At 38.9% G+C, this 19,554-nt stretch overlaps 1 protein-coding gene across 1 annotated transcript; it reads right to left on the bottom strand.

Annotated features, from left to right (window-relative positions):
• Window positions 1-1,554: 1,554 nt before the first annotated feature.
• Window positions 1,555-18,591, bottom strand: LOC107591591 (collagen alpha-2(I) chain-like). The gene is made up of 50 exons (XM_016280780.1): window positions 18,342-18,591; window positions 17,318-17,319; window positions 16,224-16,259; window positions 15,834-15,917; window positions 15,300-15,356; window positions 14,957-15,001; window positions 14,685-14,738; window positions 14,545-14,598; window positions 14,384-14,437; window positions 14,226-14,279; window positions 13,992-14,045; window positions 13,578-13,622; window positions 13,328-13,426; window positions 13,170-13,223; window positions 12,845-12,943; window positions 12,715-12,759; window positions 12,162-12,260; window positions 11,417-11,470; window positions 11,205-11,312; window positions 10,764-10,817; window positions 10,435-10,533; window positions 10,205-10,258; window positions 9,960-10,058; window positions 9,816-9,869; window positions 9,647-9,700; window positions 9,490-9,543; window positions 9,014-9,067; window positions 8,855-8,899; window positions 8,642-8,740; window positions 8,441-8,548; window positions 8,294-8,347; window positions 8,147-8,200; window positions 7,438-7,491; window positions 7,211-7,264; window positions 6,954-7,061; window positions 6,715-6,768; window positions 6,562-6,615; window positions 6,275-6,436; window positions 6,070-6,177; window positions 5,869-5,976; window positions 5,725-5,778; window positions 5,449-5,556; window positions 5,295-5,348; window positions 5,071-5,178; window positions 4,918-4,971; window positions 3,362-3,469; window positions 2,940-3,186; window positions 2,630-2,814; window positions 2,275-2,517; window positions 1,555-2,018 (listed from the first exon to the last, which is right to left on the bottom strand). The coding sequence occupies exons 1-50, from the start codon at window positions 18,409-18,411 to the stop codon at window positions 1,872-1,874; spliced, it is 4,059 nt and encodes a 1,352-aa protein (XP_016136266.1). The 5' UTR covers window positions 18,412-18,591; the 3' UTR covers window positions 1,555-1,871.
• Window positions 18,592-19,554: the final 963 nt, after the last annotated feature.

Raw genomic sequence — 19,554 nt, 5'->3', positions numbered from 1 at the left:
GCAGTGCCCTTAACGCACACTAAATCCACACTATCTCCGGAGCGCTATTCGAGGCTTAGTGTATCCCATCATGCATCATGTTCTGGAAATAAATCGTGAGACCTTTTGCCGAGATCTCGCGAGAGGTCACGGAAACCTTTCCAATGCAAGTAAAATATTAATATAATAATTAGATATTACATATAATTTGGTAGAAAAACTGTGTTTTTACGTTTTATTGGTGCAAAGATGAGTAGTGGTGATATTTATTTTGTACAACATTTGCAACTGCTTTTTATCACTTAATTAGAAGCACCACAAATTACAGTAGCTAGATTTGAATGTTTGTTCTCTTGAACCTCATCAGGTTCTACCAAGATATGAAATAATCAAACTTTTTTTGGGCAGGGCAGGTAACTTTTCTGTTTGCTCTGTGTGAGACCAAACGAACCCCCCAAATAGTTTAGAGAGATGTATTTAAAAAGACTTAAATGTTAGTTAATAGTAAAGGGACCCATATTAAATGTGGATCCCTGTGTTAAATTATGCTGCCTGGTTAGTAGTGGAGATGTTGGTTAACCCTTGACTAAACTTCTAAAAGATTGCACACACACAATGTATAGCATTTAATGCAATCTTTTCTATGTAGGAAATATACATGTTTGGATTCTCTACAAATACAAACATGCCAAGTTGCAGTGACTGCCTTTTTATTTGATTCAAAAGTAAGAAAGGTTTTGCCATCTGAAAAGCATGTCATGACTGAAAACAGAGGAAAATGAGCTCTATTTGGCAAAAGACTCCAAGTAATATTTGATAAGAAACAAAACAACCATTGTTTGAATAAAATGGAAAACCCATTACATGTTTTGAAAATAAACACATTGAAATCCTTTGCTTGTGAACATAGGAATTAAAAATCAGGCAGACATTCAAAATGGCCAATTAAGTCAGACATCTTTTCCCCAACATTAAAGCACTTAACTCATGGAATAATGTGTTTCGGAACATTGGACATGCTTTATTTTCAGAACTTTTCACAATTTATTTAAACATCTCACATATACAAAATAGGTACAATAAACTTTGTGGTTTGTTTTGAGAGAGAGGCCTCTGCAATCCTTTAAAAATGGACGAACTGTGCTGTCAGTATTAACACTGGGGGCGTAAAAGAATGTAATGCCTGAACAAAACAAAACAAAAAATTCTGAACAAAACTCGGAGGAAACAAACAAAACAAAAAGTAAAAACCAGACAAACATCAGGTTTAGGAATATTCCACCTGCTTAAAAATGGGGTTATCAGGGGGACCTGTGCAATATTCTTCAGAGACAATACAAAGTAATACAGTAACAGTTGTTTACTCCACAGCTGCATGTATAGCACCATATAATATCACTGCTTCAAGTATTGGAGCACCTTTGAAACAGGACAGAACTTGAAGCCTTAGTACCAACTAGTGACAACTAGGATGTTGAGTAATATTTTCCTTTACACATGAGGTAGTTTAAACCTTACGGAAATTGTGTTTTTAAACTTCCTCTTTGGAAGATATACAAAGACCACAAAGTGATGTATACTTTCATTGTTTTTATTACACTTCTTTTATTTTTACAAAATGATGACATGTCCCATAACATGGTGTTATCCCGTGTCTCTTTGCGCTGCTGTATTAATTTGCATTGCATGGTGTTATCCCGTGTCTCTTTGGGCTGCTGTATTAATTTGCATTGCACAATGCTCCGTTCAGTCCATTGGTCCTCTCCGATAGAGCCCAGCTTAAGCAAGTGGATTTGCGTAAAAAAATCAGCATTCGGTATAAAAAACACAGACAGAAGGGCAGAGATTTTTCTTTTTTCTTTCTTTCTCTCGTTTAATTTATCATAGTCTATTTATTTGAAACAGACTGGGCCAATGTCCAAACCAAACTCTTGATCTGCGCCACCAATGTCCAAAGGTGCAATGTCGAGGATGGGAAGGCGAGATGGTTTATTTGTTCTGTATTCAATGACTGTCTTGCTCCACTGGCCAGTGTGTCTCTGCAGGGATGCAACAAAAAGACAAAACATGTTGAGTGACATCTTTTTTTGACAAACTGTTATAAACATGCCAAGGTGTAAACATGTATGGAATTTCTTGGCTAGCTTATGTAATTGTGACAGTATGTCTCATATGCATGTTGAACACTATCCTCTGTATGATACTAAACTCTTAACCTCTTATTTTGTACGTATCATACTAACTGAACAAAGATTTTGTTTGTCTGTATAATCAAAGTGTAAAAAGAGAACTTACACTGCAGCCATCCTCTAGGACGCTGAAAGTGAAGCGGTTGTTGCCCTCTGCCCTGAGCTCCACATCATTGGAGCCCTGCAGCAACACAGCCTTCTTCAGGTTTCCATTCTCGGCATCCATGTAGGCGATGCTGTTCTTGCAGTGGTAGGTGATGTTCTGGACTGCCTGGTTGGCCAGCAAACGCATGAAGGCCAGCTGAGTAGCCATGGACTGTGGGCTCAGGGTCTCATCATTGTAACCGAACTGAAAAGGGAATGGAAAAAGACAACCTTCAGACTACTTTCTCTTGATAAATCTTGAACGGTCAGTACAGTAATTAATTTAGTCCTTTCTATTGTGAAATTCTGCAACTTACCTCAGTACCACCATTGATGGTCTCGCCGAACCAAATGTGTTTCTTCTCCTGGGAACTTCTGTACCAGTTTTTGCGTGGGATGCTTTCTGGGTGTGGGTGGATGCAGGTCTGGCCAGTAGAGAAGTCGCAGTAGGCCTTGATGGCATCCATGGTGCAGCCCTGGTTGGGGTCAATCCAGTAGAAACCTATAGTGGAAGAAAACAATACAGATCATTAGGGAAAGTCAGAGGCAGTAAGAGTGTTAGAACTACTGGAAGATGGGTTAGTGCTGTTTGAAGAAGAAAGACCTTAAACTGCTTTGGTCACTTACCGCTACTCCATTCAGGGTGGCTGAGCCTGATGTCACGGCAAGTACGGGCAGGGTTCTTCTTTGAGCCCTCAGGGGAAAGCAGATTCTCAATCTGAGTGTTCAAGGACTTGATGGTAGCATCCACCTCATAATCTTTAGCCCTGAGAGAGGCCTGGTCAGCTCTGTACTCATCATAGCCTCCAGATGTGTCATATCCACCACCCGCTTGACCAGGGGGTCCGGGAAGACCAGGAGTTCCAGGAGGACCCTAGAGTTAAACACACTATTGATTTACCACACATCGTATTCATGGTTACAACTTTGGTGTCTTCTGTACATTTCATCTGAAGGTAAGGTACGGTATTTTCTATATTTTATAATATATATTTTCTGTTTTCTTTATATCTGTGTCAAGAGTAATACTCAAATGTATGTTTACTTACAGAAGGTCCAACATGTCCAGGAGGACCACGGTGTCCAGAGGGTCCAATAGCACCAGGCATGCCATTTGAACCATCCTTACCAGGGGGGCCATTAGGACCTGCTGGGCCCTAAATACAAAATGCAGACAACCATTTTGCACATTTCCACACTTTTATTACAAAATCATGTGTGGTAAGTCTTAAAGAGCAGGTCATATGGGTTTTTGAAAAATATATCTTTTGCAGTTTATAATGTAGCTATCCTATAATGAAAACAATCTGCAGAGTTGTTAATCAAAAAAGTGCATGATAAATAAAGACATTGTCTCTCAAAAGAGAGAGTCTATTCTGAATCGCCTTAACGAGTCGTAATATTTTCTAATCTTTTGCCTGTTAACGGTATACGTCACTGGGTAAAACATTTGCATAAACCCCGCCTGCCCGCGAGTCTGACCTGCCCACAAACACTTCCGCTAGTTAGTGTGTTTACATCATGTTGAGAAGATGCTGTGTTCAAGGATACCACAGAAATATTCGAACTTTTTGTTGTGTGCATGTCATTTTACCAAGGACTGCTTTTCTAACCTTGGCTTTTATCTTTGTTGGCTTCTAATCTTAATTTAGACTAACTAGCTCTCCGAACCAAACCTGTAAGTACGATTGATACGTTATGTGTACATTTTCAATTGAGTGCTCAAGTTTTGTGTCAAAGTTTTTGTGCTAATATGTGATGTATACCTAGGGCAGCTGTAGGTTTCCAGGTAAAGCACGATATTACTGTCTTACTGAAGTAGTTCTGATAATTTGCTGTGAACCCACTATTTCCTAAGAATGTGTCGATTAATGTAGACTGACATTGTTCTAATTACTTCCTTTAATAATAAAGAATGTAGTGTAGCACACAGACTTTATAATCATTGTGAAATTGCTGTTTATTTTGCTGCACCGGCAGTTATAGGGTTAATGCGGGAGAGACGAGCGAGTTAGTTAGGCTGATGCGCCTGTGATGCAGCTGTTCTGTGTTCTGATTAAAAGTTAAGACAGAGCGTCTTTTGTCTGTCGTTCTTCAAACATTACAGTAGACATATTTTGGTTTACAAACTTTCTTTCATCAGTTAGTCACGTTAGCACTCGGCTAACGTATCCACCATTATTGTTTTAAGTGTTCACAGTTTAGCAGCTAAACTTTAGCTGTGGGCACGATTTGCTTGCATAAGTGTTTTTGTATTTTATGTCATTATTTTAAGAACGGATTGGAGCACTATATTATTGTTTTATGTAAAGGTGCTTTGTGAATGGTAGCGCTTGCTAACTTGCTCAAGGACTCCTCTCTGTGCCAATCACAACAGGCTTAGCCAGCTGACCAATCAGAGCAGAGTAGGCTTATGGAAGGGAGGGGTTTGCTCCGAACTTGCTTGGAACGAATCGTTTCGAAATATTAAATGCATATTCTGAGAAAATTACAATGTTTTCTGACCTTCGATGCATTTGAACCTGTTGTAGGGGACTCCAACACAATATTAGGACACTTTAAAATACCATATGACCTGCTCTTTAAGAATGAGAAAGTTACTTACTCTTGGACCAGCAGGACCAGCAATACCAGCAGGGCCGCTGTCACCAGAAGGACCCTGTAAGACAGTGTAATTTGTTCTTGTCCTGCAGTCTTTTATGCGGAATCATTTTACTAATCTGTATGAGAACTAAACAAACTGTTCAAACCCACTTACATTGGGTCCGGGCATTCCCTGCAAGCCAGGATGTCCACGAAGTCCCTTCATGCCCCTTTCTCCTTTGTCTCCAGCAACACCTTTCTCACCACGAGGTCCAGCAGGGCCCTGTTAATCAAAGAGAGACAAAGGAAGAATTTAAAAAGTAAGAAATATCCATAAAAGCCATTGACCTTGTCCTTCAATGAAAATACAATGAGAAAGACAATGTTGGACACACTTACAGGTCCACCTCTTGCTCCAACAGCTCCAGCAGGGCCAGCAGATCCAGAAGGTCCCTAAAGGAGGTGTAAATGAGAGAATGGATTGATTACATGTATGATAGTCTCTTTCATTTCTATGCATTATTTAGTAAATGCTGTAGCTTTAGTGACATACAGATTCACCACGGTTTCCGGGTCTGCCAACAGCGCCTGATGGTCCATTGGGTCCAGGAGCGCCAACAGGTCCAGCTGTTCCAGGGGAACCAGGCTCACCACGGTCACCCTGGTAGTTACAATAGTCCAGTTCAAATACTTCTTTCACTTATGTAACACAATCTGGTCTGGTAATTAAAACTTTAGGATTTATTACAAGACTACAGTCTTAGGATAAAGCTATTTATGGTTAAATATGAAGAAATGGAAAGTCAGAAGTCATATCAGGTCTGTGTACCTTAAGCCCAGCAGCACCGGGACGGCCAGGAGGTCCATCATTACCAGGGCTTCCCTACAAAACAGCACAGAGGCATATGTGAATATTGTATGAAAAAACCCTTACAAGTTGTGAGTCTTACAGTGAAATGGAATTGATACTCACCTCACGTCCAGCCTCACCCTGAGGACCAGTCATACCAGGCATGCCATTGTTGCCAGAGGGACCACGGGCACCAGGGGCACCAGCAGGGCCAACTCTTCCAGGCTCACCCTAAAGAACACACAAAAAAACCTGATTAAGATTTACCCTGTAGCAAGTTAGTTTTGACCAGTTTGGACACAATCAGGAGGTTAGTGCACTTACAACAGCACCAGGGCCACCGGGAAGACCACGGTCACCTCTGGAACCAGGAAGACCATTGAATCCCAGAGATCCCAGCTGACCCTGAGGCCCAGCAGGTCCAGGTACTCCCTGATTTTAAAAAAGATAAAAGTTTATCATGAGATGTAATATATACTAGGTAATACTCTGCAGTTAACATGGTCTGGCTTGTTCAGCTCATACGTACAGGTACGCCAGCCTCTCCAGGGGATCCCTTCTCGCCAGCCAGACCAGATGGTCCAATAAGTCCATTCTCTCCTGGGGGACCAGCAGGGCCAACATCACCACGAGCACCACGTGGGCCATCCTTTCCAGGAGCACCAGTGAGACCAGAAGGTCCAATAATACCCTAATATGTGGGAAGAAAATCAGATTACATGTGAGACCATAAAGATATATCCTGAAGTGAAGAAAGTGGTAGCAAGAGCTAGCATGAAGCATTAGGTCCGTATGAAATTATCTGATATTACTCACAGCAGGACCAGGAGGTCCAACTCTGCCAGCAGCTCCAGGGAAGCCATTCAGACCCTAGGATAAAGCCAGAAATTCATGGGTCACATGTAGGAAATGTCGCACAACAAAACAAGCAAAATAAATGAATATATAAATCCAGAAAAGCATAATTACAGGGGGACCGCTGTCACCACGGGCACCAGGTGGGCCAGCAGGACCAGCAGCACCCTAAAGATGCACAAAACAAAAAAAAGTTCAAAATCATAAAAAAGATACATTGGATGTGTTATATAGACGTCCTTGTCAATACTACAACACTTTTCAGATTTGTACAATTATACTTAAGTCAATTCTCATTTAGGCATGTTTCTTCACCAGTAAATGGGCTATATTAAATGTAGTCTCAAACTTACGAGAGGTCCAGTATTGCCAGCAGGACCAGCAGGGCCCGTGGGTCCAACATCACCCTTTCCACCAGCAGGTCCTTTCTCACCTCTTTGTCCAGTCTGGCCATCAGCACCCTACAAGACACATTGTGTCCTTGTCAGTTTTTAGTGCATGTGTGTTCAAAGTTTTCAAAACAACTGATCTGGAAGTCTAAAATTGAATGTATGAATCACAAAGAAACGTTCTTTAGTAGCAGACTTCAGGAGAATTCACATGGACTTACAGGGGGTCCAGCAAATCCGGAAGGTCCAGCAGGGCCAGACTCACCACGTTCTCCCTAAATTACATGTCAAGATTTAAGCATGAATGCTTGATTCTGAAGTGAATTATAGTTTATTATATATAGCACAGTTCTTTTTTTAATTACTTAATATTGGACAATAATAAATAATTAAATAATGAAATAATCATTGTATCAGTTTGTAGTAAAGAACTGATCATAATACTCACAGGAGTACCACGAGGACCAGCAGGTCCAGAAGGACCGAAAGAGCCAGTCTCACCCTGCAAGAGAGCACATAGTTAGGTTTGATCACAGCTACTTGAAGTAAGTACTTTTGCCAGTCTTCCAAGTTAATTATTTTTAGGCTATCACTTTCTTTTTGGCTGCACAAAGTGCCAAGGAAGCACCTGTAAATCATTTTGGAGATCCCTCAGAACAGTTCAGATAAATTCATCTGACTGTTTATCATCTTATCACACACTGTCCTTCACCTTTGTAAAATATTGATTGTAGATGATAATCAAGTAAAAAAGAAAAATTATTTTATAACTTAATGTTTTTGAAAAACAGAATATTGTTTGAACTTCCCAGCAGAGGGCAGCAGTGATTCTGACGGTTATCAGTTTCTTCTTGAAGCAAAGGGTCAAGAAGGCAAATGACTTGCCCCTTGAAAAGGTAAGAATCTTTATACATTCAGTGGTGTGCCATTACATTTATTTTAATGTGATCTCGTTCTCAGTCATGTCAAATCCTCTTAATTTTTATGATGTTACTTTTGACATTATGATAATGATGTGTGATTCATCATGCAAGATTCATAAAAAAGAAAAAGAAAATCCACGAGGACTGGTGTAAATGTTCAGTTTCAATGATTTACGGTGATAGCAACAATTCTTTGCATTGATCTGGCATAACAGCTGAGAGAACGCTCTTTACCTTGTCACCATTAGCACCAGCGGGTCCAGGGGGTCCACTGGGTCCAGGAGCACCCTGTAAATTGAGGACAAAGTACCATACAATCATGGCCACCGAACATATGTGTAATTTTGTATGAAATGAGATAAAGGTACTTGGTACACTTACACGGGCACCATCTCTTCCAGCATTGCCCTCCAGTCCTCTGTATCCAAGCTCACCCTGTGTATAAGAGTAATTAGTCAGCTGTAGGAGACATACAGATTTGGCAACATTTTCACTATAGAGTGCCATGAGCATTGCTCCAAAACATACCTTCTCTCCTTTAGGTCCAGGAGTTCCAGCGCCACCACGTTCACCAGGCATACCACCAGCTCCCTGGTGTCCAGGGGCACCAGCAGCTCCAACTGCACCAGGCTCTCCCTGAAGAATACAGATTTTGTCAGTTATACTCATAAAAATCAGTTTGTCAGTTATACTCATAAAAAGATCTGTTTAGGTGACATGTGTACGTACCTTGTTTCCATCAGGGCCAGGAGTACCGGCAGGGCCACGAGCACCAATGGGTCCCTGAGCGCCAGCAGCACCAGCGGGTCCAGGGTTACCACGCTCTCCCTAAATAGTGGTAAAAGGGTAGAAGAACCATGAGATAGGTTGATTTCTTCTCATGCACGTTCATACTCATGTGAGAATAAATACAGAACAAGCTATTAGGGAAAGGTAAGTCACCTTCACTCCAGCAGGTCCTGATACACCTTGATCTCCAGGGATACCCTGTTGAGAGATATTAAATATTTGTAATGATTTGCATGACACTATGCATCCAGTATTATGCAAGTGAACCAAAAACTGCATTAGCTGCATAGCATCTGAGCCATGAATACTTACTCTATCTCCGGGCTTGCCAGCCTCACCGACAGGCCCAGCGGGGCCAGGAAGACCCTGTTAAGGTTGAGCAGAAAACACAAGTTTATAAGATTCAAACACTACATAAACATGTAGAATGCATACAAGACTATTGCAAATTCCCAATCTCCCGAGGTGGACAAAGTACTACTTTGAATTTGCAGTTTTGTCTGGATTTCTTCACAACAATACAACTGCCCCCGAACTGTAAAAAAATTTAAAAGGCAAATACGCTTGAGCTACTTGATAAGCCCACTTTTCACCCACTGTATTGATGAAAGGAAAACGTTTCTGGCCACATTTGATACTTGAGGTGTACTTATGGGGTTGTGGGTGTACATAAGACAAGGTTGGGAAACACTTCTTAAATTTAACTTCATAGTTTAAACTTGAACAAAGATTGCATAATCTTGAAAGAAGGCTTGTAAAAGTATCAACAGGTATGATGTGACACTGACCTGGAAACCAGGAGCACCAGCTGGTCCCTGCTCTCCCTTCTCACCTGAGGCACCCTAAATGAGAAGACAAAAATCCATTACCACTGAGAAACAGTGAAAGGTAGTGTACTAATCCACATCGATAGTCTTTTCAGAAAATATCAGATAGCCTACTTACAACAAGTCCGACGGGACCAGCAGGGCCGTTGTTACCATCAGGACCAGGGATACCCTAAGTGAAATGAGGAACTGAATCAGACTAGCTCAATAACTAATAACTCACTCCTTGGATACTGGATACCGAAGAATGTTTTTATAACAGATTTATTTCTCTCTGAAATACGTACTCTCAGTCCAGTGGGGCCAGCAGGTCCCTTCTCACCAGGCTTGCCAGCCTCGCCCTGCAAGGAGGTTCATTGATAAGCTCGTTGATATGTTATATTTGAATTTCTTAATAAATATGAAATGCACAAAATAAAATCAATACTTACAGAAGGTCCCTTAGGACCAGGGAATCCAATATTACCGGGCTGCCCTCTGGGTCCAGTTGGGCCAGGGGGTCCGCTGCGGCCATCTTGACCAGCGGTACCCTAGAAAATGCCACATAAAGTGATATTAGTAATATTTTTTGTCATTACTATTGTTATAAAAAAAGTTTTATTGCATATTTTCACAAATGACTATTGGTAATTTAAACTATGTGTATAATACAAATATAAATTGTGATTGTACTCACAACGGGTCCTTCCTTTCCAGGGGGTCCAGAACTGCCAGGGCTACCAGGGAGACCCTGAAAAGATATAAAGTGGTCTTGTTCATATGGTCACATACTGAGAATGCTTGATCTTAATGTTTACTTGTAAAATAGAGAAATGTTATTTCATGTGTTTCTTGCTTTGTGATTTACAGATTTTCCCTGTCATAATGGACTGGACAGATATAAAGTAGTAGGAGGCTAATACTCACTCTGGCTCCAACAAGACCAGGCTCACCAGCACGGCCAGCATCTCCAGGAGGTCCACGAGCTCCAGCGGTACCAGTAGCACCACGGAGACCAGGCATGCCCTGAGGGACAATATTCATCGATCAGTGTCTTAAATAAAGCATCAGAACAAAGTATAACGGCATGCATTTTAAGAGCTTGGCAGGAAAACTATCATATACTGTATACATACACATATTTTTATAGCAATCTATGCTTTTATCCAAAGCAGCTAAACTGCTGTGACATTCTTTACACACTCCATAGCTTGATTCAATACATAATAGGTCTTCTAATATCACTTTAATCTTACCATTGGGCCGGATCTTCCAGCCAGACCAGGCAGACCACGAGTACCGGTGGCTCCCTGCAAGAAACATGAATATACATAGATTAGCAAAAATAAATAGTAAAAAAACATAACAACATATGAGTATATTTTATGCTAAAAATTAACCATTGTGTCAAGCTTTATAAATATTTAGCATAATTCTTACAGGAAGATCTCTACACATTCCACTGGATTTTTTATTTTTTAATATTCTGTACTGTTGTTCTGTACATCGTGTACTTTTTCTTTCAAATCCTTGGCCCACTAACCAACTAAATTTAAACTAAACTAATTTATGCCCTTGTAGTACTGTTAAATGTTAAAGTTTTCCATTATCTCTCTGACACTTATAATTAAAATTGAGATGACCCTTAGCATATTAATATTAACAGTTTATTACTAAGATGATAAGATCAAACTTACTCTAGGTCCACGCATTCCACTGACTCCAGTAGCTCCCTGCTCACCAGTTGAGCCTCTCTTGCCCTCTTCACCAGAAGGACCAGGGGGTCCCTGAGGACCAGAACTACCCTGTACAGTAAACAGGCAAAGAAGGAAGTGAAGAAGAGCATTCAACTATAGCACAGATTATATGCTTTATAAAGGTTGAGATGGCTGACAGTGTGTATACTCACAGGCTCACCCTTGACACCAGCATCTCCCTTCACTCCAACGGGTCCAGGGTCACCCTGAGCATTGAAACAGTTCAAAGGTTAGACCATTTTTATGTTCCACTTATGAGATGTACAAATCTGAAATTTACTACTAAAAATGTGAATAAAAACAATAGGCACCAAAAGAGAGTCATACACCAAAATGAAAAATAAGACAGAAACATAAAATATTAAATAAAGCTTTGCTTAGAATAATTTAATAGAATAACTTACGTACTTCCTTTACTATATAATAAATGATTAAAGCATGTTCCACCCTCAGTTGGTGTTACTTCTGAATAACATCTAGGCTCAAACTATGCCTTAAATATCGTTGAAATAAAATGACTGTATGACACCCAAAAACCTATGTAATTATGTTACTATTGATCTATGTAGTATTAAGTTGGCTGAAAAATACTTCCATATCACGATTGCTGTGCAACTGCGCTCTCTGTCTAGGTGTGGTGTGTCATCAATGGAAAACGTGACCTCTTTTCCAGCCAGAGTTTAAATGACATCTAATTAAACCTGGATTATTTCACTCAAAGCTGTTTTTCTGATGTCAAAATTTCTGATAATGAATCTGTTAAAGTAACGGTTTCTATAAAACCTTCCAGCCTATTTTTTCTTTCAGCCAAAATCCAAAAAATGGCAGTTAACATTTTGGTGCATCACTAATATATATTGTAAATGCAGCAGTCCAGATTAATCAGATGGTACTCACAGCAAGACCTCTTGGACCAGAGGCTCCAGAAGGTCCCTGGGGGCCGGGGCCTCCTCTAGGGCCAGGGAAACCAGGGGCACCAGCAACTCCAGGGGTGCCCTGTGGAATACACCAAAAGATACATAAAAAAGGAACTAACACTTTCACACAAAGGTTTAATTTATAGAAGTGTTACTTTAAGATAAATCATGCTGCTTTCAGTGAGTCAGTTAAGATGATAGAGTAAATGTAAAGTGATCTGTTTTCTAATGAGTAATGACACTTTAAACTTGATTTGTGATTGCATTCTATAATCACTGCTGTTTAAAAATATACTGTATAATAAAAAAATAAAAATATATGTAATTATAAATATACAAAAAGAATAAATAAATATTTTAAAAATCATAAAAACAAATATGATAAAACTCATGAAAATGACAAGTAAATATTATGATTTGTTTCACAACTATTAGGCAATTATTTCCCAAAATTCAGTTGCAATTCTACTTTAAAATGATTAGTACATTAATTCAGTTCAGTTAAGTAGTATATGGATAGTGTGGAAACTCACAGCTGCTCCCTTAGCACCATTGATACCGTTAGCACCAGGGTTACCCTGTAAAAGTACAAAGATAGATTATTATTTTTCGTCTTCATGAACATAAGATTAAATTATCTGCAAATATTTAAGATGCACTTACAGGGGGTCCAGCTGGGCCCACAGCACCGTTCGTGCCTGGCTCTCCTCTTTGTCCCTGAGGTCCAGATGGGCCATTGGGACCAGCGGGTCCAATTTCTCCCTGTCAAATATTATGGACATTGTATATTACAGATGGCAAAAGATGGATGGTTGCAGAATGATGAATTAAGGAAAGGTATTATATGTGTAGAGCATGAGATCTAATCAAATGATATAAATTGGCAGTATTAGCATGTCTATTAATCTTCTGGCACATTATTTAATGCAGAGGTGCCAGGCAGACGTCACATTTAGATCTAATTTATTCAGTTTTGATTTCACCATACCTTAGGTCCAGGGGCACCTGGGAAACCGGGAGGACCAGCTGCTCCCAAAGGACCCTGAGGGGAGAGAAAATGTGTTATGTCTACAAGGCTTCTTTAAGACTACGCCATAAGACACTTTTTAGGTGAAAAAGAGGTCAAAGGGCAGCCATTCCACTCACAGCAGGGCCAGCAGGACCAGTGTTGCCATCAGCACCACGAGCACCAGCTGGGCCAGAAGGTCCAACACGACCTCTCTCACCAGGAAGACCACGATCACCCTGTGCAACAAGAGGAATGAGATATGAACTTAAGATGAAGAGTTGAAGTAGGTATGGTTTTAAGGCCATTTAAATGGATACAATAATTTGTGCTGCAGGCAGAATTGGGATATACATTAAATATTTCCATAAATAATAATGTTTGACTTACTCTCTGTCCAGGGTTTCCATTTGATCCAGCAGCACCATTCTCACCCTGTTAAAAAAGAGACAACATTATTAAAATATATTTGAAGTTATTGATTTTATGGACTAGAAAATGTTGTAAGAGTGCCCTACAGTATGAGTAATAATATCAGTAATAATACTACTAACAATATGTTTTATTTGTATAGCACCTTTCATACACATAGCGCAGCTTCTCAAGTCAGAACTTAAAAAAAACTTTTTTTAATGTAAAGCATCAGCAAGTGCAGTTTCTTTCATGCATACGTGAAAGCTGGTCTTTTAAATTGCACTTTGATTCTACTAAACTGAATTACTGAATGTATGTATTTTTAAAGTGGCAGGTGCATTTCTTCATCAAGTCTGAGATGTTTTAGGATGTTAAACCTTTGATTATTACCTTAAGACCAGCGGCACCAGACTCTCCTTTGCGTCCGTCAAGACCGGTGTAACCCTGAGAAACACGAAATTAAGATCATGGTTACTTAGGAGATTGCTTAAAAACTTGCTTGTCTCTGTAAGCAATTGAAACAACATGTTAAGTCGTATCTTCTAAGAGAAATGATGGTTTTTGGAATTTGGAATTGAAAAGCTATCAATGTCTTCTCATCAGTCCTCAATACTAAGCACTTACTCTGTGTCCCTTCATGCCAGGAAGTCCAGGAGTTCCAGGGAAACCACGGGCGCCCTTTAGAAGAAAGAGAAAAGACGAAGTTCCTTGTAAGAAATATTACTAAAGTAGATACAAACAATGCATGATTTAAACAAAAAAGTGCATTTTAATGCCCTTACCTGTCCTCCAGGGGTTCCTCTGTCTCCAGGTTTTCCAGGTCTGCCATTGTTACCCTTTGAGAAGAATATAAAAGAGGATGTCAAGACACAGCATGTATAAATAAGGCGATGCGTGGTCAAGTTATTAGTTCCGTTTTAGTATATGGTATTATAGCACTCACATCTTCACCATTTTTGCCAGGAGGTCCAGGAGGGCCACGAGAACCAACAGCTCCCTGTAATGAGATGATGGAGGGAGAAATCAGCATTAAAGAAAAAAAACTTTAAACTGTGTGAAACAGTGTTGACCATGAGTACTTACAGCCTGTCCGGGCTCTCCAGGCTCACCAGCATGTCCTTGGAATCCTTGAGGTCCCTATATATTCACGGAAAAAGGAATAAATGTTACATTCATTTTTTTAGAGCCATAAATGAAAAATAGTCTCAAAACAATACTTAATTAAATGATTGATTATCAAACTAATAATTTACTCTAAATCACTCATTTAAAATTTTTTTATTTACAAATGTTACTAAAAAGGTATCAATACTTCAGTCAATTTGTAATCTAGTTAAACAAAAGGAAATACTCACAGGGGCACCAGGAGGTCCAGATGGGCCTCTAGGTCCCATCAAACCCTGAAAAAGTGAAAGTAAATTAGGAAATTAGTGGCCTGAGGACTCAATCTGATCAGCAATAGTTTAGATATTATGATCAAATAAAATAAAAGGTCCATTATTTCATTTGCAGGACATTGCAACATTACATTTTTGCAAGAAAATTGATCAGTTTTGGATGGCGTCATACTTTAGTATTAAACTTTTCAAGTTATTATATTTAACTTTAATATTAATATATTTAATAGCAGAGAGGATTCACATCAACTGAAATGAAACTGAACAGAAAAGAAGTTGATATGAAATCACATGAACTCACTATAGGTCCAGGGCCAGGGTCAGATCCTTTAGCACTATCATACTGAGCAGCAAAGTTCTACAGAAGAAATTAAGCAAAATATTTGTCAAGCAAGCAAGCGAATAAATAAACAGCACATTGAACAATAATAATGGGTTATTCTATTTCAATAATACAATATTTTAATATTAAAATACTGAACTTAATATTCCAATATCATTAAAAACATTCAGAAAGAAATGGAAAGCTTTAGTTATTTTAGCATTTTATTGACACAAAACATTCTCTAAATGTTTCTTCTTTCAAACTTAAATTATGACACTGTTTCTAGCCTTGTATTGAAAATAAATATAGCTCACACTTTTGGAAGCCATTGTGAGGCCAAGGTTCAGGGCAAAGGTTAAAGGTCAAATGTTAAATATGACTGGGTTAAGGGGTAATGGGGAGGATCATGAGTCTCAAATAGAACTTCTCGTAATCTATAATCACTCAATCGCTATGTAATATACAGATTTAGGTCTCCGGAAAAGTTTTTTGCTTGAAATGGAAACTTACTCCACCAAGACCAGGAGGGCCAGGGGGGCCGGGAGGCCCAACAAGTCCAGGTCTGCCAGGTTTTCCATCTGGTCCTTTAGGACCCTATGGAGAACAAGAACAAATAACAAAATTAAGCTAGTTGTGATTGTTCTAATATTTTAAAATATGAGGCAAATCTGTTATGTTGACGTGAACTAGCCACCATGCTAATTTAGTGAAACTGAAACGGATGATACCAAAAATACACATGATAGCTTTTTCCTATCCATATGTCATTATAGATAATGGTTAAGTTAAACACCTTATAATAATCCCCCGAAATTCACCCTTTGGTCTATTTTAAATATAACTATAATAACTATATTATTTAAATATAACTACTGCTGAAAACTTATGGGATAAACTTACCCTCTCACCTCTGGGTCCTTTTGGTCCCCTGGGGCCCTATTTACAGAAAAGTATAATCAGACACCTATATTATATATATATATATATATATATATATATAATACTCCTTATTTAGACCTTCATATGAAGATCACTTGCTTTTTTCTATGCACGCTCTGGGTAATAGCAAAATGTCTGTGATGCATTTTCAGGTTTAAGTCACATTTAGATATACTATGCCACAGGCATCACCATATTAGAACTAACTTATAATTGCACATAGAAAAGTCAATAAATAAATAAATACAGGATTTATTTATTCCAGCTTTCTAAGATTTTAAAGTCATGTGATGTGCAATAACTCATATCAACAGCATTTTTTTTGTATTCTTCAAACTACAAGCGTGCAAATTAATCTTGCAAATCATGCACATTGCAGTATGTATCAGTAACTACAATTAACTTCATGCCTGGAACTTAATTAGATATTAATGAAGGTAGCAATGCATCATTGATGTGATGCCACATTCAACCAAGGTACTTTAAGGAGCTCAGAGGCCTAGTTTACATCACAAGAACAGGACATTGAGCCTGTCACAGTGACCGAACTTTGTTTCTCATTATGTTCCTTTAAGCACCTTCTGTTGTTAGTGACCAATACGTTTATGTGATATTCAGGTGAGCAATTTGATTAAATCCCAAATAATGTTCAGTATTTATGCCAATATAATCTATGCTATGCATGTCCACTTGAGGGAACTGCTGTGCAAAATCCACCAGGTTGGAGGAATTTCAGCAGCATGTTGATTTTGTTACTTGGAGTCCACCTCTTCAGCAGGCCATCTAAAAAGATCCATTGTGCCCAGGTTGTCTGGTAGGCAGGATAGGGTGGTCTCTAGTTTCACTGACATTTGCTTGAGCCAATGGTGCTTTCCTCCTTCCCATCACAGACAAGAAGGAAAACCCCCAGAAATTCCGATAATCCGAAATGCTATATTTGAGATTGACCAAAGGAACTTCTCACCGAATATCATCATCCATTTGGAGATTTGGGATCAGATAAGGTAAATATCTCTATAAATACTATTGAAATAACTTCATGCAAGTGTACTGACCGCTGTATGATGAAGATGGGGGTGGTGGAGGAAAACCGAAAAACAGAGAGAGAAGGAGAGAGAGAGAGAGCGAGAGAAAGAGGTTATCGATTAGTTATACACTCCATATGTTGAAGTACGGTAACATTTACAAAAAAGCCTTCTATTTATTTTTCTAGACTACAATTCACTCAGTCTAAGCATTTCAGAAGAATCTAAACAGAAAAATGTAAATATTTCTGCTAAATACAATACCCTTACATGCAAAAATGTATGTGTTAAAAAGAAAAATTATGCACAGGCGTTGTCTTCGGGTTTTTTATTTTATTTATTTGCATTGTTGCCAAAATAAGAGGACCAGATTTTAGTAGGCCTGAATTGAATTGTTTTATATTTACATCTATGTCTTGCTGTAAAACAATAAAGTGTGCCTAGATTAATAACTTGCAGTTAAATTTGCTTTTATGATTGAGCATCTGTAAGAACGGATGTACAAAATTGTAGTATAGTGCACTGGCTAAAAATATTATCCCAAAATCCTAATGAACATACTTCTTTATGTACTTAATTTACAAAATGTACAAAGCAGTCCTTTGATGCTTTGAATGACTTTATTGAGTCCAATTATACAATTTGTATAGGTGGATGAACAAATATGCAAACTTTTGATTATATATATTAAAAAATATATATCATGTCACATAGTATATATAATATAGTACTGTCCTAGGCTGAATTTATTTATTGATTTATTATAGCAAGTGGGTCACAGGCAGTAGAGGTTATCAGGTACTACTAACCCTGTAGAGCAGGGTTCCCAACAGATGAAAATATCCAAGACCACGAAGAATCCATTAAAAAGATCCGCTGGATTTTACAGTAGAAAGCCAAAAGGAAACGCCTCAATTCTTCAGATGTCGATCTAGCTTTCCTTGAGGTAATTTCCCAGCAAGGTTCAACCAAGCAAGCGAGGAAATCCAGTAGAAGAAAGAAAAAGCCTTAGGATCCTTGGTTAGACAAAAAAAAAAGCATATTTCAAACTTACATTGACATGATGCTAGGTACGAAGTCACTGCAAGCAGCAACAGAATCCGGGTATCCACAAAGCTGAGCATGTCTAAACCGACATGCAGACTCCTTGTGCTGCAGTGACCTGGTTTAACTACTTCAAGCAGGCATACAGTTGTGGTATAAACTCCAAACTTAGCAGGAACCTGCTGCTGTGATGCTAGAATAATAAAGACCAACCAGCCCTATTTATATGGCAGGAGGTTCCCTTGACTGCGTGTCCAGAGTGAGCCCCCAAACCAATGGGAGAGAGAGACTCTATATGAATCTCATCCTAGCACTGCCCTCATCCCTGCCTCTCTCTCAGACTTTGGCAATGCTCTGACAATGATGACGAGTACAACGTTTTAATTAGATCCATTCTTTTGAGGACGTGGACATGGTCGAGCTTGATAAGAAAAAAGCTTACCATTTTTCTCAGGCTTTTCGATGGCTCTATAGCTCATGTGGAACGGATGGGTCTGAGCGCGTCCAGCGGACACTTATGGCACATTTTGCGCATTTGACGCATCTTCACAGTGCGCTTCTGACCCCGGATTCACGGGAGATATATCTAACTGAAGAATACTCGCTATATGCAGGCGGAAAAAGTCAGTCTTCGGCATTTTGATTTGAAACGTAAAAGCGCTCATTACTGTATGATCAGGTCGCCAATATGCGCATGTGTTTGAACGGAACTGTGGCATCTTTTTGTCTTTTATTATGCATTAAATTTGTCCGCTTTGTCATATAGATATACCACACCGAAATCATTATATTTGTTATTTTTATGTTTAGACTTTTAATTAAACAAACCGCTATAGTCTGCAATTAGTATTAAGTTTGTCTATAGTAAAGCTCTGCTAAACCATACCGTGCACTGTATATGGGTCAATGATCTGACGACCTTTTCTCCTGGATCTTTTACGTTATTCAGAGTTACCTTAATGGAATTCAGACTAAAATGACTATTCTTCAGTGATTAATGTTTTTAGCTCTTGATAATTGGTTGGGGCTTAATATAGGTCTGGGTCGTGTCCAGAGATAAAAAAAAAAAAAAGTAAGAAAGTTAAAAACAAGATTAATAGGACAATAATAAATTAAAGACTGAAATTGATTTGGAAAAGAGAGAGAAAAAGTTTACATTTTTACATTGTTTGACATTTGGGATTCATTTATTGTGTAGTTAGGCAGTGTAGCAATTTCTTAAA

Source organism: Sinocyclocheilus grahami, unplaced genomic scaffold (genome assembly GCF_001515645.1).
Source record: "Sinocyclocheilus grahami isolate Dianchi unplaced genomic scaffold, SAMN03320097.WGS_v1.1 scaffold144.1, whole genome shotgun sequence".
NCBI lineage: Eukaryota > Metazoa > Chordata > Actinopteri > Cypriniformes > Cyprinidae > Sinocyclocheilus > Sinocyclocheilus grahami.
The sequence above is the reverse complement of the archived record's forward strand: the minus strand, read 5'-3'. Positions and strand labels throughout refer to the sequence as shown.